The following is a 23,668-nucleotide window of genomic DNA, read 5'->3' on the forward strand; positions in this document are numbered from 1 at the left end:
AATCAACCACATATTACATACAATTCTTAATTTTTTTTAAATATTCATATAATAAATCAATTGTATCCAAGCATTCATTCCATGATCCACATTTGAAGCTAGCCCTCATGGTATACTAATGAGGGCTCCCTCTTCTACTCTCCCCCACTAAAAAAAAAAAGAAAAAAAAGAAAAGCAAAACGAGTCAGACAAAAAAAGATTGTACTCTTGCTCAAAATGTCATTGACAGCATCACTTTTTCACAATTTTCTCCATTCCAACACCAACTCAACATGGGCAAGTTGACCCATAAAAGCCCATTCGAAACCTTTCTAAAAGACACTTCTAATCTGTAAAGGATTATTATCCATGCAAAAACCCACCTTTTCTGATAAAAATCATAAACCCATATTAGTAGCATCAGCAGCAATTTAAGCCTGTGACAAGAACTGAGAAATTTGGTGTCTTTAATGGGGATCAAGGCGTTGTTGTGGCTGGTCATTTTGGCAGGAGTTGTATGTATTGAATCCAAGTTCATGGTGTACAATACTTCCCAAGGCATAGTCCCCGGAAAGCTCAATGTCCATTTGGTTGCTCACACCCACGATGATGTTGGTTGGTTGAAGACAGTTGATCAGTACTACGTTGGCTCCAACAATTCCATCCAGGTCTCTTTCTCTCTCTTTCCTTTTTGTCTTTGTTATGAATTTGATTGAAGATGAAACTTAAACATGCTGTTTTTGGCTGTGTAGGGGGCTTGTGTACAAAATGTATTGGATTCTCTAGTGCCTGCACTATTGGCTGACCCGAATCGAAAGTTTATCTATGTTGAACAGGCAAGTTTGTTTGTCCAATTGATATTTCTCATTTTAAGGAAACTAAAATTTTAACCTTTACTGGTTTAATTGATGAAAATCCACACACTTCAGTAATTATGTTGGGCTTTTCTTACTTGGGTCCTATTTGATGGATAATCTAAGATTTAAAATTGCTATTTCTTTTTCTACATTGTCCTGGTAAACAAACAAAGCATCATGGCTTGGTTGGTGGAGAGACTATGAAGTATGCAGGGTACTCTGCTGAACTTGCAATAGAAATAGGAGAATCGGAATTTGGGACAGTGAAAGTTTATAAAAAATAATATAAAACCATTTTTATTGCCTTTGAATTATGCCCCATCTCAGTCTCGCCAATGCCCTCTCTGCTGTTCTTGCAATTAAACTGTAATATTGCAGTTCATTGAATCACAGCGTTACATCAAATGTCTAGTTTGTCATTAAAAACCTAAAAGTGAAGAAACTAAGTGCTAAGAATTGGTTGAACTTTGGTCAATTTTGGTATTTTGGCGTGAAGACACATTGAGTGCCAATGCAATTCTCTTTCATGTACATGGTTGGTACCATCATATGTTAGTTTTCTGGTACCTATATGAACTGTTTTACCTACCAGCCGTTAGATGATGCCATGTGTTCAATTCTTGCCATCTATATGTATTTTGTCCTATATTCAGAACATATTAATTTTATGACTTTTTCTCATGCTCCATAAATTCAGGCATTTTTCCAGCGCTGGTGGAGAAATCAGGGTGAGATAATCCAGAATGTGGTCAAGCAGCTATTGAGCTCGGGTCAACTAGAGTTCATGTAACATACTAAGTTAACAAATACATCATGCTATTTTTCCTTTTCTTAAATTTCTATGGAGGCCTGCCTAGCAAATGCAAGGGGGAGGAGGTTCAAGATGAGCTAGTGCTCATTGGAATAGGATATAAAATCATTCGTTCATGTTTGCTAACATGGATTGTTTTCAAAAATCTTTTTACCCCCTTGATTCTTATTCATTTTTTTATATATTGCAGAAATGGAGGTATGTGTATGCATGATGAGGCAGCAACACATTACATTGACATGATTGATCAGACAACCCTTGGGCATCGGTTTATCAAAGAGGAGTTTGGTATTGTTCCAAGAATTGGTTGGCAAATTGATCCCTTTGGACATTCTGCTGTGCAAGCTTATTTGTTGGGAGCTGAAGTAAGCCTCTCTTTATATTTAGCTTTGAAGCTTCTTTTGTCATATTCCCTTTCCTGTTCAAAGCATATACAGTGTATAAAGTCAAAACTAATCAAGAGCCAAGTGACTGAAAGAACTTCCATATGCACATCTCTCACAAACATTGGTCAATTTCTGCTATTTGTGCAGCTTGGATTCGACTCACTTTTTTTTGGTCGGATAGATTACCAAGACCGGGCTAAACGCATAAATGAGAAAAGTCTTGAATTTGTCTGGCAGGGTTCCAAGAGCCTTGGTTCATCTGCTCAGGTAAAGAGTGATTTTTTTTTTTTTTTTTTTTTTTTTTTTGGGGGGGGGGGGGCAGGGCTGGTTTCTCAATATTTACTTATTTTAGTTTCATTTCTTTGTTTCCTTTGCATTGTTTCTGACTTTTTGTAAATTTCTTTCTTAAATGTGCAGATTTTTGCTGGTGCGTTTCCGAAGAATTATGAGCCTCCACCTGGTGGTTTCTACTATGAAGTTAACGATGATTCCCCAATAGTTCAAGTAAAAATGATGAAAACTTGTTATAGATGCTATCAGCATTTTGAGTATTTATTTGTTTGCAAAGTTAAATTTCATTTCCTCTTTTGATGAAGGATGACATTAATTTGTTTGATTACAATGTTCAAGAACGAGTAGATGCATTTGTTGCTGCTGCAGTATCACAGGTAAATGGGAAAAGCTCTTCACCCTGCACGTGATTATTTTATTTGCATTCCCATTATTTGGTGGAATTGGTTATACATTTTTCACATTTGCTTTCAAATGATCTTCAATTTTGATGTTTGCATATCTTGTTTCCTCCATCGTGACTGGTGAGGTCTCCTCTTTCTTATTTGAATTTTCACATCTTAAACTATATGGTTACTGGGACAATGCATTAAATTTGTACTAGTAAGTTTCTGCTTAAGGCCAGTTCTTACCATGAATCATGACTTATTTGTCATCTTGGTAAATGCTAATCTATACTAAACATGACATCACAACCAAGTGTCCTTTTGGAACTTTTACTAGAGGCTCAAAGGCTTTTCAACCTTGGACTTTGCATAGGTGTTGCACCATAAGTTTTGAGTTTGCCTTGTCATCTTTTACTGCTCCTTTTGATTTCTGGAAGTGTGAAATCACGATAGTTCTAAATTATCTATTTGGAGTTACAGCTATTTTAGGAGATGTCCCTTATGCATCAGTATGACAATAGACTGTGTTCAAAGCAACGTGGCTTGTTCTTAAAGAATATAGAATTACGTTTTATGAACTTGAACTCCAATTAAGCATTGAAAGCAATTATCTTTTCCCATTTACAAGGGCCTCGGATAGTTTCTAATTGCAATTGTTTTTTTTTTTTTTTTTTTTTCAGGCTAATATAACTCGAACAAATCATATAATGTGGACTATGGGAACGGATTTTAAGTATCAGTATGCGCACACATGGTTTCGACAGATGGACAAACTCATTCATTATGTCAACAAGGTGATTGATTGTTAAAACTGCAAAGATGGTTTCATCATTATAATCTTATTCCTTTCATGTCTCTATGAAGTCCTTAAGTTGAGGATTGATTGACAGACTCATCGTTTATGTAATAATCTCTGCAGTTAATATGCATGTCTCATGTTTATTCAAGAAATGCAAATTAGATGATAAGATACTCATTCCAACTAAGATGCATTGTATTTCTGATAAAGGCTGCTGGTAATAATTTATGGAATAATGTTGGTAATCTACTAAAAGGTAAGTGTTAAATTAACAATTCTCCTAGAAGCTTAAACTTTTAGGAAATGGTGAATTTAATCACTTAACAATAATTCTAACAATAAGAATTGAGGAAGCATTGGTTTTGTTTCTTGTTTGGAAAATTCAAACATGATTTAGGTTGAATCTGAAGAATAAATGGCATGGTACGGAGATTCTACCTAGTTGAAATACTTTATACTGCTTATATTCATATTAAAATATGGAATTATAGCATTTGGAATATGCAATTGTGCTCAATTTTGGCCTGTATTATATCAGCCTTAAAACTTATTAGGATTGATAAAATATGCAGGATATATAATCTTAAAAGCTGTGCCAGAATTTTTATTTTATTTGTCCCATTTCTTTACGCATAATTATTCAGGTTTGGCCATAAGGGTTTGACATTTATCAAACTTGCTATAGTCGTTCTTTTTTTTTTTTTTGGTAAGTAATAAGTTATATTGATAAAAAAGGAACACCCTAGTACACAGGGAGTGAACAAGGAAAAAGAAATCAAATACAAAAATTGCAAGAGTCTAGGAAATCAATAAAAGAAGGGAATGATTGTTTTTGCAAAGCAAACAACCAATCCCTTAAAGTTCTAAAAAAGAGAAGCTTGAGGTCCGGAATAGAGCTCTCAATATCTTCAAAACATCTACTATTTCTCTCCCTCCAAAGACACCACATTAAGCAATGAGGAATGATGGACCAAATGTAACCGTTTCGATGACGACCAAAGCTGCCTTGCCAACACCCTAACAGCCCCAAAACAGTGTGCGGCATAACCCAAGTTACTCCAAATAGACCCAAAACCATAGACCATAGATCCATAGCAAAAGGACAATGAAGGAATAGATGGTCAACCGATTTACCATGTCTCTTACACATGTAGCACCAATCCAAAATCCATACCTTCCTTTTTCGTAAATTATCAATTGTCAAGCATTTCCCTAAGGTAGCAGTCCAAACAAAGAAAGCTACTCTAGAGGAATCTTTTGCTTCCAAATACTTTTCCAAGGAAAACCAAAGAAAGTGTTGCCAACTAAAATTCTATAATAATCTCTAATCATGAAGCCCTTAACTTTGCTAGGTATCCAACACATTTATCCTCACCTAGTCCCCTTAAAGGAGAACCATTTATGGTTTTCATGAAGTCTGACATAGCCTCTAGATCCCGATCATGCACCCCCCTAAAGAATCTTACATCCTGTTCTAAATGAGTTAATAGTTCCATCTCATTAATACATGCCATTCTAAAATAAGATTTAGTTCATACATGTATCTTCCTTCTTCTTCTCTCTCTCTTTACTGTTGAATTTTTCTTGTGTCAGTAAATTTTGCCTCATCATTTCACATCCTTCTTTTATTTTCTGAATTGTTTTTGGTTCTAATGGGCTTTCTAGGATGGGCGTGTCAATGCTCTATACTCTACCCCATCCATATATACTGATGCAAAGTATGCTACAGATGAATCCTGGCCAACCAAGACTGATGACTTTTTCCCGTAAGTTTAACGTTTGGATGTTATATAACCTATTTTCTTGTTGTTTCTCACTTCAACCTTTTCTTAAAGTTTGAAGCGTGTACCATGCCAGTTATGCAGATAGTGCAAATGCATTCTGGACAGGATACTTTACCAGTAGACCAGCCTTGAAGCGCTATGTCAGAATAATGAGTGGCTATTATCTGGTATCATCTATGTGACTATTTTAGTTTGTTTGATGGATTTTATTGGAACAGTCTAATGACAGTTTTAGAGTTTGAGATCTATTTATCTCTAATGAATAATTAGGCTGCAAGGCAACTAGAGTTTTTCAAAGGGAGGAGTAGTTCTGGGCCCAATACAGACTCACTGGCAGATGCTTTAGCAATTGCTCAACATCATGATGCAGTTACTGGTACAGAAAAGCAACATGTGGCTAATGATTATGCAAAACGTTTGTCAATAGGGTACACAGAGGTGAGTTTGGCTTAACAATTCAACCATATGTTTTTTCTCAAAGTTTCTCTCTCTCTCTCTCTCTCTTCCAAGTTTCATTCATTTCTTCAAAATTTATGTGTAGGCTGAAGAATTAGTTGCATCTTCACTTTCTAGCTTGGCTCAGTCTACGTCAAATACTGGATGCAAGAACCCAACTTTGAAGTTTCAACAGGTAAAGTATTACGATCTTCAGCTAGTTTTAATTCATTGCTTAAAGGGCTCATTTTATTGTGGCACTCATATAGACATTTGTAGTACCTTGATTTACCTTCTTTAAATTTTGAGTACATTATTAGTTCTCTTGCTAATATGGTACTTTTTGGCTGAAATCCTTTATCCTTGCATTTTTCTTTCAATGGCTAAGAGATGGTAATGTTTAGAGGGATAGTATATCTTTGTATTGTTATGGCTTAATTGCAATTTGCCCCCTAAATTATAGGGTCCAGTTCAACCTCCACACTAACTCTAGAAATGAGCAATGTCCTCCTAATTGATTGATAATGGGCAAAATGTCCTCTGCAGTTTGAAAATTCTGTTCAATTTAAAATTTTAAATTGAAAATTAAATTGTCTTGAAACTTTTTGTTCTAATATTTGTATATTAGCTTTTTGTTCTTTTATTTTTGGCTAATTTTACATGATGCTAACTTCTTTAGGGCATAAATGCTTGTAACAACTAACAAGGCATTTAATGATTTAATTATTGACATTCTTGTCAAAGAATAATTTTGCAGGAAACATTTAAAAAAAAAAAAATTGAAAATCAAGCTAAATTTTTTTTTTGACATATGGATTGTGTTTGTACTCTTCTCTCCTTTTATTATCTTCTTATTTTTCTTTTCTTTTTCTAGTGCCCACTTCTGAATATAAGTTACTGTCCTGGATCAGAAGTTGATCTGTCTCAAGGAAAAAAGTTGGTGAGGAAAATATTTTTCCCATATTATGTTCTTTCTCCTTGCAATAACTATGATTGTTTCTATTCCATTTAGATAAATACCATTTTTTTGGCGTCTTCTTATCTTTGTAGGTAGTTGTGGTCTACAATTCTCTTGGATGGAAGAGGAACGATGTAATTCAAATTCCTGTGAGTACTTCCATTCTTATAACAGTGTCTTGTGTTTTGAAATTTAAGGCTGCATGGTGGTTTTCATTTCTTTCAATGATCTAAATGTGTGGACTAGTCATGCAGTATGTATTGAAGAAGTTAGGCTACTTACATGTGTTGGATCTTCAATCTAGATGAACATACTCATTTTCATGAGTCAGAAATTATTCATTAAAGAACAATATGAGAAGTTAAATGGTTTGTTATGTTGGCTGGTTGACTACAGGGAGAGGACCAGAAACATTTGTGTAGACTTTTTTTTTCTAAAGTAATAATAATTTTATTCAACCATTAAAAAAATAGTCTCCAAAGTATACACGAGTCACGACGTATACAACTGGGGATCAATACAATCAAGAAATTTTTTTTACAAGCATCCATCAAATCATAAATCGAAGAGATAGAATGGCTTTCTACGATAGACATCCAATCTAATAGCGTTCTAAAAAATAAAAGTTTTAGATTGATTACTGTTGAATTATGCAAAGCACAATAAACTTGTATTAGTTTAGGTAGAATAGTAATATGATTAAAATGACATTTTTAAGCCTGAGCATTGTATAAGTGAAGGCCCACTTGTATGTGTATGAAGCACTTTCAAAATGTGGACCAGGACCAGTTGAATGTGAGGTTAGTAATTGATGACTTCATCAATATCTGAAATGTCTCCCTCCTCTCTCTCTCTCTCTCTCTGGGGAATAATTCTTTATTTTAAAGGTAAAATGAGAGGCCTCAGTATTCCACGACGACAGTAGTTCTTTGGGGTGTATGTGTGTGTGAGTGCATCCCATGTATTTTCCGATACGTCTGGGAGTATTTGTACCATGGCAATCCCATTGTTTCATCATTATCAAACATGTTCCATTGTAAATATAGATTGGCATGACTTTTATTCCTACTTACAAGATCTTACTTTCTTTAGGTTATAAATGAAAATGTTACTGTTTATGACTTTGAGGGGAGAGAAATTGAATCGCAACTTCTTCCTCCTGCCAGTGCCTATGTGGACTTAAGGAACTACTATGTTAGGGCGTACTTAGGTCAAAGTCCAACTGAGACACCCAAGTATTTGCTTGCATTTTCAGTGTCTGTACCACCACTTGGTTTCAGCACATACACTATTTCAAGTGCCAAAAAGCCAGGTCTGCCCATATTATTGCAATAGATATACCTTCTGATTATTTTTAAAAAGTGGAAAAACCTGAAATCCATTCTTCAAGGAACCAATATAAGTTTTTGAATTGTTTTGTTTTTACCTTTTGGTTGTAGGTACGGGTTCAACCAGATCATCTGTACACAGGTTTCAGAATAGTAAAAAATATACTGTTGAAGTTGGTCAAGGAAACTTAAAGCTTACCTTTTCCACCGATCAAGGAAAGATGATAAATTATGTTAATAGCAGAAGCTTGGTATGTAATGTGCCTGACAGTTCTATAATCACTTGTTACTTGAAATTTATGCTTACATTTTCCACCTCCATGAATTTTTTCAAAATTTTGTTTTCTTAGCTATGATCAAAAGCAAAATGAATGACTTTGTTGTTGCTGCATTTTTTAATAGTTCATTTTCCTTACCCCTTCTGCCCTCCCCCATCCCAAAATAAAATATATACAAAAAAAAAAAAAAAAAAAAAAAAAAAAAAAAAAAAAAAAAAACAGAAAGAAAGCAGGAAAATATATGATCCTGTAGCTAATGCACTTAGTCATAACTTTTGAAGGTTGAGGAATCAGTTGAACAATCTTACAGTTATTACTCTGGATATAATGGAAGTGACAAAGATCCTCAGGTACACTTAAGTTCATCTTGTGTTACATATCTCTCTCAACCTTTCTTTTATTTATGTTTTGAAATTGCATGACTTTAAAGTTGAAAGAGTTGTTGAGTTATCCCTTTTCGAGTTATTTTTCAGAATTCTGGGGCATATGTCTTCCGCCCAAATGGCACGTTTCCCATAAAGCCTGAAGGACAGGTGTGTGATGCCTTCTGATATTTATTCTCTATGGAAAACTAAAAATCATGGTAATCTCAATTTGAAGCTGCTAAGAGCAACTGCATCAAAGGTTGCAAAATTGTGCAAAATACAAAAAGTGGTTAATTTTACACATTTTAACAAAAAAAACACCCACATCAGTGCTTGCAAAATTGTGCATATATACAAAAGTGTTGCAGTAACTATGTATATAGTTCTTGTAGCTTTGCATTTAATATTTTACTAGTTGTTTCTCTCTTCTTCACCTCACTCTCTCTTTTGCATCATGAAGGAAATAATAAAAAAATGTAAAAGGATGAATATTTTATTGAATAAATGTTTAGAATAGATAAACTGACATGGGTGTTTTGTAAAAGTGGGTGTGTAAAATAAAAAAAGTATGTTTTGTTTGCAAAATAGACAGAAATTTTACACCCTCTGATGCGGTTACTCTAAAAGTTTCAGGTTGCTTTGACTGTTCTGCGTGGACCAGTAGTAGAGGAAGTACGTCAACAAATCAATCCGTGGATATATCAGGTCCCTTGCTTGTTGATTTCTGTCTATGCATTATGTTTTTCCTCAAACACCTTTTTCCTTTGTTTCAGCACTGTGAACATTACTATTGCATACTGAAGATAATGACAATATATATATTTTTAATTAACAATGAGTAGTCACTTCTAAATTTCAACTAAAGCTTATCATTTGGATGAAAAGTTAAATTTCTTGTACTTATGGTCTTGTGCACAGTTTCAGAGATTAGGAAAGAAATGCTAATTCAGGTGCAACTAATTATGACTGCTTTTGTAACTTCAGGGAATCTGCTGTTGTAGTTATATGTGTTCAGAAGCTTAGATATTGCATATATGAATTTTTTGTTTCTCTTGATTTCGATTGAGTGTGCTTCATATGATTCATACCCATTAAAGAAAAATCTTTGTTCAGAAGCTTTTAGCAAATACACTATAACATAAGTGTGTCATGTACTCATGTTTGTAGGTTTGGTTTGAAGCCATGAAATGTGACAGTAATATGAAAACATAGAGCAAAAATTTGTTATCATTGTTATGTACACCTTAATGTTCCAGCTCTAACTGCCCTTATGCACTGATCATGGTTGGGCTATAACTTAAAAAATTGATTGCAACTTAGACAATTAATGAAGCATTTTGAAGTAGGATCATTCATTATCCGTTTTACTAATATTGTTGTTAGAATAAATGCTAGCACACAATATCTTTAATATTTACTAAATAAAGATTCAGTTTCCCTGTTGCTAGTAATGTTATGTAAAAATGTGTTTGCAGACTACCAGACTTCACAATGGGAAAGAGCATGCTGAAGTCGAGTTTATTGTAAGCTTTACCAGATAGCTCATTTTGTGTTGTTTATTTGTGTTGTTGCTTTAGTTTTTATTATTATTATCCACCTCATCTGGTTGTTGGAGAGAATCAAGCACTTAGGGGGGCGGGGGACCTTGGTTTCATTTGTTGGGTTGTTGGATATTAATGTTTAGCTCTGCATATTATGTGCTGGATAATCCTATGGTGGTTATATGAAATAATTTTTAATATCAGGTTGGACCTATTCCTATTGATGATGGAATTGGCAAAGAAGTTGCAACTCAAATTACAACTTCCATGGTTACCAACAAAACATTTTACTCAGATTCTAATGGACGCGATTTTATCAAAAGGGTATGTTGCTTACATGCCATTATATGTCATCTTTAACATGTAAGTTTGTGTGCATCAGGATGCTAAGAATGGTTTCCAACTTGAACCTTTCCTCAAGTTTCTTTATATGCTCTTTATACCAGCGTTGGTGGGGTTTATATGTCCCTATATATTATGAGTAACATAGATAAGAACTTCTTGGTGTTTATGTTATCATGTTCATTTTCCAATATCCTCTTAAAATGATCTAAAGCATTTATGTCATTTGCAGATTCGTGATTATAGAACAGACTGGGACTTGGAAGTGAACCAACCTGTTGCCGGAAATTATTATCCGGTATGTTCATTTTTTAATAAATATATTGCCCAACTTTTTTGGTTTATTTTTTTAAATATAATTGTTCTATAATCATTTAAAGCTCTCTATTTCACTATGGGTTACTTTGCTTGGGTGGCTGTACTCCTGGTGTATACTTAAATTGTGCTTGCTAATTTTTGGTTGTACTGGTGGGCACTTCTGGTGTATACTTAAGTTGTGCTTGCTAATTATTGGTTGTACTGGTGGGCACTTCTGGTGTGTACTTAAATTGTGCTTGCTAATTATTGGTTGTACTAGTGGGCTGATGCGGGAGATGCAAGAAGATTTTTATTTAGTATTATTTATTTTGCCAGTCAATTTTATTTTTATGTTTTAGGTCCTAGTAGTTTATTAGGCTATTAGAATGCTAATTTGGAAGCAAGGTTATTCTGTAATAAGACATTTAGGGTTTCCTAAGCCAATTAGAACTAGAGTTTAGTACTCCTTTATAAGCAACCTATTGTACTCCTTGAGGAGATAGATGATATTTTGATGAATGAAAAAAATGGTCTTTTGGTCTGGTGCTAACTCCAATTCCACCCAAGGTGCTGACTCCTAGTGGTCTTTCCACTTGGTGCTGACTCCTAGCTGGGCCTAGGTGCAGACTCCTAGGTCATATTCCTTTATTTATTTATTTTTGTTTATTTTTGTTTTGGTTGTCTTGCATCATGGGCTTAGTTATATTTTACTACTAGTATTATCCTTCAGAGGCCTTGATTATGACCTCTATGAATCCAGTGAGTATTTTAAAACAGTGTGTTCTGCCTATAGCTGACAGACACACTGATGACATCTCTTTCATAAGCAGGATAAAATGAATGTGTCTGCCGTGAAATTTGATGTTTTTGTACACAATGATTCTTTTAGCTCATCCATACATTTCTACATGAATTTAAGCCCCATTATAATAAAGTAGTCAAAAGAAAACTACAATCAGTAATTCTATCCTTGCCTTTTGCTTGATACATCATCTAAATTGTCCTTTCAGATTAATCTTGGGATTTACATGCAAGATAATGAAAAGGAATTTTCAATTTTGGTGGATCGGTCTTTAGGGGGATCCAGCATAGTGGATGGACAAATAGAGCTGATGCTTCACAGGTATGTTTTGTCTTCCATGTTAATTTCATCATGGTTTATATGCATGCTAAAAGGATTGGTATTTCATTGGTGTGCACAACTCAGAAGGGAGATCTTATTTAAAAGAATGATGGACCTTACAGCTATTTTTAAATGCAATAAATAACTGTTGTGCACTTTAATAGCATTACTTAAAAGGTAATGCATAAATGCATAAATTCATGATTAATTTTTTCATGTACCATATGTAATCAGAAACATTATTGAGAGTTTCTCTCATTCATCTTACCTTACAGGAGACTACTACTTGATGATTCAAAAGGTGTTGCAGAGGCCTTAAATGAAACCGTCTGTGTTCTTAATAAATGCATTGGACTAACAGTAAGTACATGCTACCCATTGGAACTCGGTTTCAGCAAGTAGCTGGCATGTTGGATTAAAACTGTCACCATAGGTGATTTAATTAGTCAAGTTTACTTCTCACTCAACAATTATTCTCAGAAAATTCCTGGCTATTGTCCATTGTATTTTAGAGCCAGAAATTGGCATCTGTGTCAAGAATTTTCTATCCTATTATGTGGTTAACTTATTTTCAATTAGTAAGTTATAGTATCCGTATAGTGTATATTATTCCTGAGAATGTTGCTTTTAAAGATTTTCACATTGCTTTTAATAGCAAGTCATGATTGCAATGATATTTTGAATTCAATCTCTCCTAAGTAATGTGATATGAAGTATTTGCTGAAAATTTTAGCATTCAGTTCTTACTTACTGATGACTTTTACAGATCCAAGGAAAATTTTATTTCCGATTTGACCCACTGGGAGAGGGTGCCAAGTGGCGTCGAACTTTTGGCCAGGAAATATATTCTCCACTCTTGCTAGCCTTTGCTGAACAGGTGAAATTGGAAAAAGAAAAGATTTAAGCTTATTTATTTTAGTCTTCTGATTTAGTTAGTTACCAAAATAAGGGGGAAAAAAGGTAGGCAGTGTCTAAAAAAGGTAATTTTCTATTTGCAGGATGGTGATAACGGGATGAGTTCTCATGTAGCCAGTTTTTCGGGGATTGATTCCTCATACAGCTTGCCTGATAATGTTGCTTTAATAACTCTCCAGGTACTTGACCACTTGAGGCTGTTCTTTTTAGTTCCATTTTATTTATCATTTTATTGTAATGTTATTTTGGAAAGTATAAGACAAGAAACAGAAACCAGTTATCAAAGAAGTGTTAGACCTAACCAGTAACTCAACAGTGGGGCCGAATATAAGCAGCTTGGTATTTCCTTTCTCTTCTCATTTTGATTTTTCTTCCCCCAAATTACGCAGGAGCTTGATGATGGAAAAGTTCTCCTTCGATTAGCACATTTATATGAGGTTTAACTCTCTCTTACATATTCTGCTCAATGACGTTTTGTGTGCGCTCTACAGTACTTCATTTGTTTAGATGAATGCTCCTTCAAATATTAATATTTTTTTTTTGATTGGTTTGTTCAAACTATGCAAGATTGGAGAGGACAAGAATCTTTCTGTAATGACAAGTGTAGAGCTTAAAAAGCTGTTTCCCGGAAAGAAGGTAGAAACATGAGTCTCATGACACTATCCAGGCATCTTTGTTAACTCCACTTTATAGTTTCGTCTCCATAATAATGTCTACTTGTATTATGTCTGTTTCAGATTGGTGAAGTGACAGAGACAAACTTATCTGCCAACCAAGAAAGAACAGAAATGGAGAAGAAGAGACTCGTTTGGAAAGTAGAAGGGTCTTCTCGAGAAGAAAACAAGGTTGTGAGGGGTGGACCTGTTGATCCTGCTAAACTGGTTGTAGAACTAGCCCCCATGGAAATCCGCACCTTTGTTATTGACTTCAATCCAGAGTCCCTCCGTTATGTATTTGATGCATAAAAATAAGAAATGCCCCATGACATGAGGTCCTTACAAGACATTTGCTTTGTGTTGTACCATAATCCACAATCCACTTGAGCTCCATTTCAGTTGTGTAGTATTTTAGTCCCCAAGACTAAGTTTTGCACAATGACTCTTTACCCACGTGTATCAATAAACAAGATTAATTAGCTCAATCTCTATGCTTTATGTGTTTCATAGCAAGGTTGCATGTCTTGTGGATGTGAGTCTAGTGTAAATAAGTTGACATTTTTCTGTATCATCAGAATACTGAATACATGATCGGAATCATTGGATCCAATCATATTGTTTTGCACTCAAGAATATTTTAGCTATTTTCCCATTGATTAATGTCGAACTTATCAGCTCTTCTGGTCCATAAGAAATCAAAATGAACTCAGCCCTTTACCACTGAAGAGAAAATGAGTCAAAATCACCTTTTTAATTCTTATAGGTTAATAAATTTTCCATTTTTTGCAATGAAAGGGTTGAGTTCATTTTTACATCACTATTATCTTAAATCTTTTCTTTTCATAAAAATAGAAAAAAAAGAAACTAACATTAGAGATACAATAATTCACAACTGTTGTAGTGTAGCAAGTAGTAGTGTAACATCATTTTTACATCACTATTATCTTAAATCTTATAGTTTAATGACTTAACAAAATAAAATATAATAAAAAAATGTTATTATGATTTTTGAGTAAAATTTGTGGTGTGTTTTTGTGTTAAAAGTTAGCACTCATTTTCCTTCTTTTTTGTGTATGTGTTTGTTTCTCAAAAATAAAATAAAAAACTAATATAATAAAAAAGTAAGAATTTAAAATCTATAGACACTAAAAATAGATTGAATTTAGGCCGTGTTTGTAAAACATCAAAAAAATGAAGAAAACGTTGATGAGACACAAATGGTCTATAGCAGTGTTTTTTTATTGCAATGGTTATATGCCCACTCTTTAGTGGCAATTGACAAAAATGCCGCAAAAAAAAGGAAAAAAAAAAAAAAAAAAAAACCTCTAAACCTAAATTTTTTTGTAGTAAGGTTAAGTACCTGTTTGGGTATTAGTGGCAATTGACAAAAATGCCGCAAAAAAAAGGAAAAAAAAAAAAAAAAAAAAACCTCTAAACCTAAATTTTTTTGTAGTAAGGTTAAGTACCTGTTTGGGTATTGATGAAAAGGCAGCGTCTTGTGTCAGCATTTTCTTCTAATTTTTTAGATGCACATTCTGTGGTTGTGGTGTGTTTTTAGTAGGTCCCGTGCACTGTTCATAGAACTCACAAATCTCTTTTTTTAACAAAACTTTCATTAAAAATGGGTCTCATGGTATTATTCACATATTTAAAAATTATTTTGCTATAGTGTTTTCAATTTTTAGTTTTCAGCAAAATAAACGGTATTCAAACACACCCTAAAAGTAACAAATTAAAATTAAAGTTTTGAAAACTGTAACAAGTTAAATTGAACAATTAACCTATATTAAAAATTTTAAAAACACATGGAATCTTACTTAAATAAGTTGAGATTTAATTTATTATAATAATTTGAGTTTTGAAAAGGTAACAGATTAAATTAAAAAATTAACCCATAGTAAAAATTTTAAACAAAAATGGAATTTTACTTAAATAAGTTGAGATTTAATTTGTTATAATTTTTAAAAAGAAGTATTACGCCTACAATCTTTTTACAATAAATCTTAAATAGTAAGTTGATACTAGTCCTAATTTGAACAAATCATTGAAATTTTACTTTTTTTTTCTACTAATAACAATTTGCCAATTAAATTTTGATAAGAAAATATTGTAAACATAACATTTATAATTTTTATTTAAAACCACTCAAAAAAATTTTTTTTTTCTTAATTGAGAGAGAGAGAGCGAGAGAGAGGATGGGTATATCCGTAAGTACAGGTAGGTGCCGAATATATTCGGTGAAAGATGCGGCAGCAAAGAAGAAGATACTCCAAACAAACAAAAACGCGAACCTTATTTTAGATTATTAAATTGTAACCAATTAATCAAATAAAAAATAAATAAAAAAACCGAGAGACAATAAAAATCAATGTTTGTTATTACTACAAAGCTAAAAGGCGCAACAACAATACAATCGAAACGAAACCGCAGCAGGTCTCTCTTCTGACTTTTGTTTCTCTCGCTATCTCCCACAAAGTACTTTCGAAGATTTTCATGTCCATCTTGCCCAACAATACTCAAGGTTCTACGTCGTCGTTTTCCTCTTCTTCAATCTCTCCTAACCCTAATTCCCAACATGGAAATCCAACACCAACGCACTTATTTCAATCTCAATCTCAATCTCCATCCGCTCTTTCCCGCCAATTTGGATCTCTCCAGATCTCCGACTCTCTCTCTCCAATCCCCATGTCCTCCCTTAATTCAGGTTTTAATTAATTTTTTTTTCTAATATGTATTTAGTATTGTTGGAATTTAACGTAAATTGTTGTGCTTTGCTTTTATTTTCTGTTCTAAAATGGCCAATTGAGGTTAAGAGGGTCAGCAGAGTTGAGTTTCTTGCTTTTTCTTTCATAACGTAATTTAAATAACAATAATAAAAGCCTAATGAATCTTTTAAGCTTGTTTTATGCATATATGATTAGAAATTAGAATACAGTGTAGAGGGTTTTTTATTTTTTGGGTAAATGGGTTTTTGAGTTTGTGAATTGTGATGGTGTTTGATATTTAACTGCTACGTGTTTAGTTATTAAAATGTGTGTTTGTGTGTGTGTGGCAGGGCCGTTGGTTTCACCTGCAGAGGCTTCTGGTGGATCTTCCAAAAAGGTATATTTGGTTTTAGTTTTTTCAGCCTTTTTTTTTTTTTCCTGTGTATCGATATAAATGTGTATTTTTATACAATGCCCATGTAGAATCAATGAAGCTTCTTTGTAATGTGTGATTAGATTAGTAGTTAGTTGGTCTAATATGGTATTATGAAACGAAGATGGAACTGGAAGTTGTGGCAATTTTCAATCTTTTTTAGTGATTGTGGGAACTGACATTGGGCATCCTCCTGTTTTTCTTGTTTCCATAGGTGACTGAATTAGGGACTCCAAATGGTAAGACGAGTTTTTCTCATCAAAATAGTGACATAAATTCCCAGTGTCACTCAGGTGGACGAGGGGTTGGATCCTCTCAGTCCAGAGGGAAGATGTCAGGAAACATTGGTTTTCCTCGCAACCAGCAGAATACTGGGTCTTCAAACTCTCATGGAAGCACAGTGCATTTATCGGGTAGAAAAGCTCAGTTGATGAATGGTAACCACTTGCTGAATTTTCATTATGACCCCATTTCTCGTCCTCAACATCAACCAAGGGCTCCTCCGCCAAGAAGGCAGCAGAAGACAAGGCCATACAACAAAGATCTATTTCTTCAGGCAAATTACAAATTCGTGGTGTTAGATTCTGGAAATTATACACCCGAATCGATGGATCCAGATAAAATGTTGAGGTGGGAGGATATAATATGTGTAAGGTATTCGACCCCATTTCTGGTACAGTGTCCAATTTGTTTGGAGTCTCCTCTATGTCCACAAATTACCTCATGTGGGCACATCTTTTGTTTCCCATGTATTTTACAGTACTTGTTAATGGGTGAGGAGGATAATAAAGGTAACAGCTGGAAAAGATGTCCATTATGTTTTGTGATGATATCACCAAAGGATTTATACACCATCTACATTGAAAATGTCAAGCAATCTTGTGTGGGTGATACTGTAGAGTTCATGCTTTTGACTCGACAGAAGGATTCATTTACTCCATCACATAAAAGTGAGCAAGAGATGGATGAAATCTATGATCCCTTTTCTAAGTTTACATTTACGTCAGACGTGGATCTCTCAGTCAGAAAAGCAATATCTGATCTGGATAGTTGGTTAGTTAGAGCTGATTCAGGGCTTGTTGATGACTTAGAGAAGCTTCCATATGTGTGTGCTGCAATGGAGCAATTAGAACAGAGGAAGAAGTATTGGAATGACCTACGGGCTTGTGACAGCAATAAATCATTTAAAATTACTGATCATGAAGTGTGTGGTTGCAGTGAAACTGTGTCTGCTGATGTAAATGACCAAATTAAGTGGTCAGATAATTTGATACTAGAAAAGTCAAGTGGAGGGGCTTGGTTTGATCAAACTACGGCTGAGAATGAATTGTTGGAAGGGAAAGACACTCTTCTATCTTCCTCATATGAGGAAAGGCACTCAAATGACTCTGGAGATGGAAAGGACAAGAACTCATACAATTTCTACCAGGTTACTGATATTCACATATCATTTTCTTCTTTCTTTGTTTTCTACCATTATCTAGTCATGAAGAAAAGAGTTGTTTCAGTTTTAGGCAAATCAGTTTTATAGGGAATTAGGTACATGGTGTGGACTGTGGACCTTATGGTATGGATCTAATAAATTATTCAATCTATATGTAGGACTTCATAAATTCAGTTTTGATCATTGATGAAATTATTTAGCTGCCATAGTCTTGCTGAAGCTATCTGAAGAGTAGAGCACAATATTTAAACATACTGTCTCTTTATTCAGGCCTGACCATTAGCAGGATCGTGTATCTTTAATCAAATTCGAGAGAGGTTTAAAATAGTAATGTTGAATAAATGTGTTGAAAATGGGAAAGAACATATATTGGACATTCTCGAAATAGAAAAGGATTTCGTATGAATTTTAAATCCATTGGTTTTTTTTTTTTTTATAATTAGTTAGACAAAAATTTTAGAAAAAAAAAAGGGTTTTGAATCTTTAGCACAATCCATAACTCAGAATAGATCCAAAATTAGAAAGGAAAATTTGCGGAGGTTTTTCTCGCTTGCAGTTGTTTTACGGTTACCATGGCCAAATTCTTGAGTAGCTGATATTAGTGAGCACCTTAAAATAAAAATTTTATTGAATAAGACTACTTTGTGTATATGAAATGAACTTATGAATACAAAGAAGTAAAGAATTACAAAAGGTTAGGTACCTAGAAAGATAATGTTCTATTAGTCTTATTTATTAAAAAAAGATAATGTTCTATTAGTCCCTGCTAATTGCTATTCAATATCATTTATCAACAATCATGTGATATTCCCGCGTTTTCTGATTTTATGATTGACATTTGACCTTTGTCATAGTTTTTTTTTTTTTTGAGCAAATACCTTTGTCATAGTTTTTGTTGTCTGCTTGTGCCTGTTTCAGGCATCTGATGGTCAGCACCTCATTCTTCATCCGCTAAACATGAAGTGTCTTCTACACCATTATGGGAGTTATGATATGCTTCCACACAGGTTTGGGGGAAAAAAACTGAATTATGTTCTTTATTGTGTGATTAGAGGTGTTTGAAAATTATTATGAAGAATTTTTTGATATCCTTCCCACTCCCACAGGAAAAAAGAATGTTTGTCTAGAATGAAGAACTACTTAAAACATAGTAATTTAAATTGCATCTGCAAAATATGATTCTTGTATCTTATTCTAATTTTGAACCTTCATCATACTTAACTTACAATTCCCATTGTTGCACCTGTATCAGAAACTATAAGATATCTGTCTCACTGGTAGTTGGGAGGATTTAATATGTTTATGCAAATACATGTGAAGATTTTTCATTAGATCTTCTGGGCATTAGGCTGAAAATAATTTAAAACTTAGAAAATGATGTCACTAACATATAAATTACTTCTTTTTAACTGAAGTACTTTTGTCAATGGGCTTTTTGATAAGTTTTTAATTGCAGAATAAGTGGAAGGATTTTACAATTGGAGACAGTCACCCAGTCTGAGGCCATAAGGAGGCGCTATCGTTACTTAAGCCATTTTTCTCTAACAACAACATTTCAGGTACCTTTCTATCTACATTTTTTCTCCATCAATTATTCATATGGTTTGTTTATTATTTCTAATTGTTAGCCACTTTTTTTTTTTCCTTTCAGTTTTGTGAAATTGATCTGAGTGAGATACTACCTCCCGATGCCCTCTATCCATTCTTGGATGAAATAAAGAAGCGTGAAAAGCAGAGGAAACAACTTGTCAAGAAGGTAGCATCACCTGTTCAGCATCATGCTTATGTTTTTGGACACTTCATCTAATTCTTTTTTGTTCTTTGTTAGGCTAAATGAATTTATGTCCATTATGAAGACACATACCCTTTTATAATTTATAGATTTATTACATGAAAAGTCATAAGGTGAGGATCACAGTATGCAATGTAAAACCTAAGGTGGGCAATTTTATAACAAAGAAAAACCCATGGGTATAATGTCCTGTTGTTAGGGTTTTTTCTAAAATGTTGGATGGCATATATTGTTACATTGTAGTTTATGATGGAGCTTTAGGGAAAGAAGGTTTGATCTCTTTGTTCTCAATGTAGATTTTTTTGTGCTTGCCTAAGTTGCCTCTCACCCATGCACACACAAAACGTAGGAAAAAAACAAAATCTAAAGCACTGTCTGCTATGTTGGTTGAGTTCTTTCCAGATTGGTTTGTTTTATTTATGTTGGGGGGAGTTTAACATGAATTTGTCCATTCTTTCCCAATTATATGTGATTTTATTTCTAGGAGCGGAGGGAGAAAATTAAGGCTGAAGCTGCTACTGCATATACTGTGCCTGAAATATACAGTTTTGGACAGTCCATTCATGTTGACTCCCCTACGTTTTCCATGGATGACTTTGAAGGTAATCTGCTAGATCTCTGTTAGAAAATGTGCAGACTATACTATTGGTGATGACCAGAGTAAAATATTGTCCTTTTGAGTTCTCTTCTGTGCAAAACATGAGGTGACACAATTTTTTGCTTATGAAAATTTTTTCTGGGGTTCCTGAATTTATGTCTTACCTGAAAGTAGAAAATCGTACTGGCTGTATTGGGAAATCTTACAACAATGGTAATTTAATTTCTAGCATCAGGACCTTCTAACCAATTAGAAAGTATATGTAGTTGTGAAATTCAACTGGAGATCCTGATGGCTGTTTTAATCTGTGGCATTACCTTTTTTCTTCTGTGATTTCAGTTTACGTTTCATTAGTTTAAACTCATTTATTAATTCTCATCTTCACGTTGTCATAGCTTTGGGAAGTTCTCCTGTGACATCATCAAGCCCTCCAACTGTCGGGGAAAGGAAACTGTTTTCGAATGTTACTAGGCTTGGTTTTGCTGCTGCGCATGATTCTCCAGCTCTGAAAATTCAAGAACCCAATTCTCTGCCTGACAAAGGAGTGACAAGCAATCCTTCTGGTATAGATGGTATATCCCTAATGCAATTGGAATGAGCTTTGGCTCTTAGATTTAAATGTTATGCAAGAACCCTCTTCATAACTTACATCATTGGAAGGATCATTAGTAGCCTAGTAAACTAGTTTTTTTATTTTATTTTACCTGATGTCAGGGTTGAATCCAACACTCCTACACTCCCCAAATTGTAATTATCGAATTTATAAAACGTAGTGGCTGTTAAAAGTCTGTTTCTGGGAAATTTCAGTGCCCTGATTTTTGGACCTCTTTGTTTCCGTAGGTTCAAAGAGTGCAGGCACACCCTCTTTTGTCAATATAATATCGAGAGGAAAGTCTGCTGAAACTTTGGATGGGCCCAAGATGACTGAATTGGGGAAGAAAGGAAAGAAACCAAGTCGAGTACTTTTGTCAACCGCTGGTGGTCGTCGATATTGATTGCTTTGGTGCTAACTATGAAACCTTTAATGTAAATGCATGGTTTTATTTTAATTGGAGTATAATTTAGTACCTTGTAAATTCCAGCACTTACATTAATGTTATTGTAATTGGGTTTGTTATAAATGTTCTCTGCAATGCAATATAATTGTGGAAAAATAAATTAAGCGACTTAGCTAAGGTGCTTGTAAGAATTCAGCAATTCTGATGCAGATGTTAAAAAGAACACTTCAGAACCCCAATTTTGTTTTGTTATTCTTATTTTTTTGGTGTGGTGGAGTTTCTTATGCTATGAGAGGGAGGATGTATATATCAAACATATGGGAATGAGACACCTTTTCAGCTTTGGAGGGTTTTGAAGCAACTTACTATATGCTCTTATTATGTAAATAAAACATTAATACAATACAGTTGATGATCCGATCTGCAAGGCCTATGTAACCCTTAACAAACATCTTCTTTCTCCAAGGAAGAGGTGAAACAGAATCTCCAGCAACAACCGAGACTGTCTGCTGAAGGATTTGCCATTCCAATTTTGTAGAGTTTGGGACAGATGTGAAAATTATTTGCATTCAAATTCCAAATATTGGAAGCAGAACCTTTAGGACTTGGAGATTGAGAAATTGAGTGTGGAGAGATTACACATTTTATAATATTTAAAAAAAAAAAAAAAAAAAACTCAATTTAATATCGTTAGACTCCATCCCTTAGCAGTTTGAAAATTAATCCAACCTAGTAAAGGGAATTTACTGAACGCATGCTATTACTGCGTTAATTGAACAGTGCCTGCATCATTATTGTTAGCAACTGCTTTTGATATTTTTGGTTTGGTTCTTTCTCTGATTAATCATGGTTTTTAGGTGGTTAGTTTACATACGTGTGTATTTGCACCAGAGCTGTTTGATTATTTGCCTCGTGTTCTTTTCTTTCCAGTTTTCTGGTTTATGTGAAAATGGCGGTAATCTTTTGAGTTTTCTGGATATATAAATTTTTTAATTATTTAGATTTGGTATAATATAAATTTGAAGAGTATATAAGCTTCTAGGAGAATGCGGTAATTTATTCTAGTTGCATGTCTATTAGTTTGTATAATTATTATCAGTCAAGTTTATGCTGTGCTGACTAATTGCTTTATTCGTCACCATGCCATCTGATATGCATTTCTCGCTTCATGAGTCTTGGTTGTCCCCAGTCAATTGTGCTACCCGGGGGTATTCTTATGTGTATTTTTACAACTATAATAGAAGCTGATCGTGTTAAAACTCCAATTGCCTAAAGTAAAACAAACTCTCACTTTTAAGCATCTTATTCAAGAGAACATCAATATTCAGTTTCTACTGAAATCCAGAGACCAAATTAAACACATAATAATAGAGCAGAAACGTGAATATTGATGATAGCCATAGAAGTTTCAATTTTGACAGTCTTTTGGCGGAGTATATAATAGGATATCAATTGCATAGTTCATGTAATAGCTCCCCTACACATTAGGGTACAGAGGAATCAAGAGACAATGTCTCTAAAACAAACTACTGACAAGCTTGTTGATTTAGACTATATAGCCTGTTTCTCAGAACATCGGTTTTTGCTCATTTTCTGACTCTTCTTAAAAATTAGATACACACATAATACACATGTTTTTCTCAATTGCAGTTACAAATGGATAATATTTAACTTGAACAAGTATCTCACTCTAGCAGGTACACGATTTTTTCTTTTTTTGACAAGTACAAATAAAAGGGTGCAACACGAGCACTTCCCAAGAGGTCTCCCATTCTAGCACTATTCTAGCTCAAACACATGATTGATGATTCTTTGTATAAAAAATCATTAAGATTCACAACTAGTACCTCTACAAACTTACTGACATAATCATTGTATATTATGAACCAAAGTGACTAGATTTTCTTTAGGGGAACTAGAATAAATTCTAAAACAAATGCCACCGAAATTGTGAAGATCCTTTTTCTGTTTTGTTTGCCATTTTCCAAATCTGAACTGGAGTAACTACTTGTACAAAAGTTACAGCACCATCTACTTGTCTAAAAGAAAATTTCCTTTGATTGCAGGAGAGTCTGAAAGAAGTGATTGGAGCTCTCTGAAGTAATATTCTAGACGACTAGAGTCTGAACTTTGCTCTTGCAAACCTGGTACATGAGAACTAGCCTCA

At 34.1% G+C, this 23,668-nt stretch overlaps 2 protein-coding genes across 3 annotated transcripts; both read left to right on the plus strand.

Annotated features, from left to right (window-relative positions):
• Positions 1–235: 235 nt before the first annotated feature.
• LOC111985199 (probable alpha-mannosidase At5g13980) lies at positions 236–14,141 on the plus strand. Its single transcript, XM_065775729.1, has 29 exons — positions 236–647; positions 732–815; positions 1,534–1,622; positions 1,838–2,012; positions 2,181–2,300; positions 2,451–2,537; positions 2,630–2,701; positions 3,391–3,504; positions 5,175–5,275; positions 5,367–5,460; positions 5,564–5,731; positions 5,835–5,924; positions 6,603–6,668; positions 6,779–6,835; positions 7,779–7,998; positions 8,126–8,265; positions 8,574–8,642; positions 8,766–8,825; positions 9,291–9,362; positions 10,133–10,180; positions 10,403–10,522; positions 10,773–10,838; positions 11,848–11,960; positions 12,236–12,320; positions 12,727–12,837; positions 12,959–13,054; positions 13,265–13,312; positions 13,443–13,511; positions 13,613–14,141. The coding sequence occupies exons 1-29, from the start codon at positions 450–452 to the stop codon at positions 13,838–13,840; spliced, it is 3,060 nt and encodes a 1,019-aa protein (XP_065631801.1). The 5' UTR covers positions 236–449; the 3' UTR covers positions 13,841–14,141.
• A 1,762-nt stretch (positions 14,142–15,903) lies between these two features.
• On the plus strand, positions 15,904–21,740 carry LOC111985183 (uncharacterized). 2 transcript variants are annotated; one of them, XM_024016826.2, is made up of 9 exons: positions 15,904–16,235; positions 16,587–16,633; positions 16,884–18,098; positions 19,032–19,120; positions 19,570–19,672; positions 19,765–19,869; positions 20,390–20,507; positions 20,899–21,066; positions 21,344–21,740. In XM_024016826.2, exons 1-9 carry the CDS (start codon positions 16,025–16,027, stop codon positions 21,496–21,498), a joined length of 2,211 nt encoding a protein of 736 aa, XP_023872594.2. In that variant the 5' UTR covers positions 15,904–16,024; the 3' UTR covers positions 21,499–21,740. The 2 variants fall into 2 exon arrangements, with proteins under 2 accessions (XP_023872594.2, XP_023872593.2); XM_024016825.2 differs by having other exon boundaries at positions 15,905–16,235; positions 20,899–21,075.
• Positions 21,741–23,668: the final 1,928 nt, after the last annotated feature.

Source organism: Quercus suber, unplaced genomic scaffold (assembly GCF_002906115.3).
Source record: "Quercus suber isolate HL8 unplaced genomic scaffold, Cork oak 2.0 scaffold_118, whole genome shotgun sequence".
Classification (NCBI taxonomy): domain Eukaryota; kingdom Viridiplantae; phylum Streptophyta; class Magnoliopsida; order Fagales; family Fagaceae; genus Quercus; species Quercus suber.

What these genes read in the sequence shown, in the direction of transcription:
- LOC111985199 (XM_065775729.1), top strand. Translation starts at nt 450, where the DNA reads ATGGGGATCAAGGCGTTGTTGTGGCTGGTCATTTTGGCAGGAGTTGTA. An exon ending in CAACTTTGAAGTTTCAACAG is followed by an intron (nt 5,925 to 6,602) that starts GTAAAGTATTAC and finishes TTCTTTTTCTAG; the next exon opens with TGCCCACTTCTGAATATAAG. An exon ending in AGCTGTTTCCCGGAAAGAAG is followed by an intron (nt 13,512 to 13,612) that starts GTAGAAACATGA and finishes TGTCTGTTTCAG; the next exon opens with ATTGGTGAAGTGACAGAGAC.
- LOC111985183 (XM_024016825.2), top strand. Translation starts at nt 16,025, where the DNA reads ATGTCCATCTTGCCCAACAATACTCAAGGTTCTACGTCGTCGTTTTCC. An exon ending in ACTCATACAATTTCTACCAG is followed by an intron (nt 18,099 to 19,031) that starts GTTACTGATATT and finishes TGCCTGTTTCAG; the next exon opens with GCATCTGATGGTCAGCACCT. An exon ending in TATGATATGCTTCCACACAG is followed by an intron (nt 19,121 to 19,569) that starts GTTTGGGGGAAA and finishes TTTTAATTGCAG; the next exon opens with AATAAGTGGAAGGATTTTAC.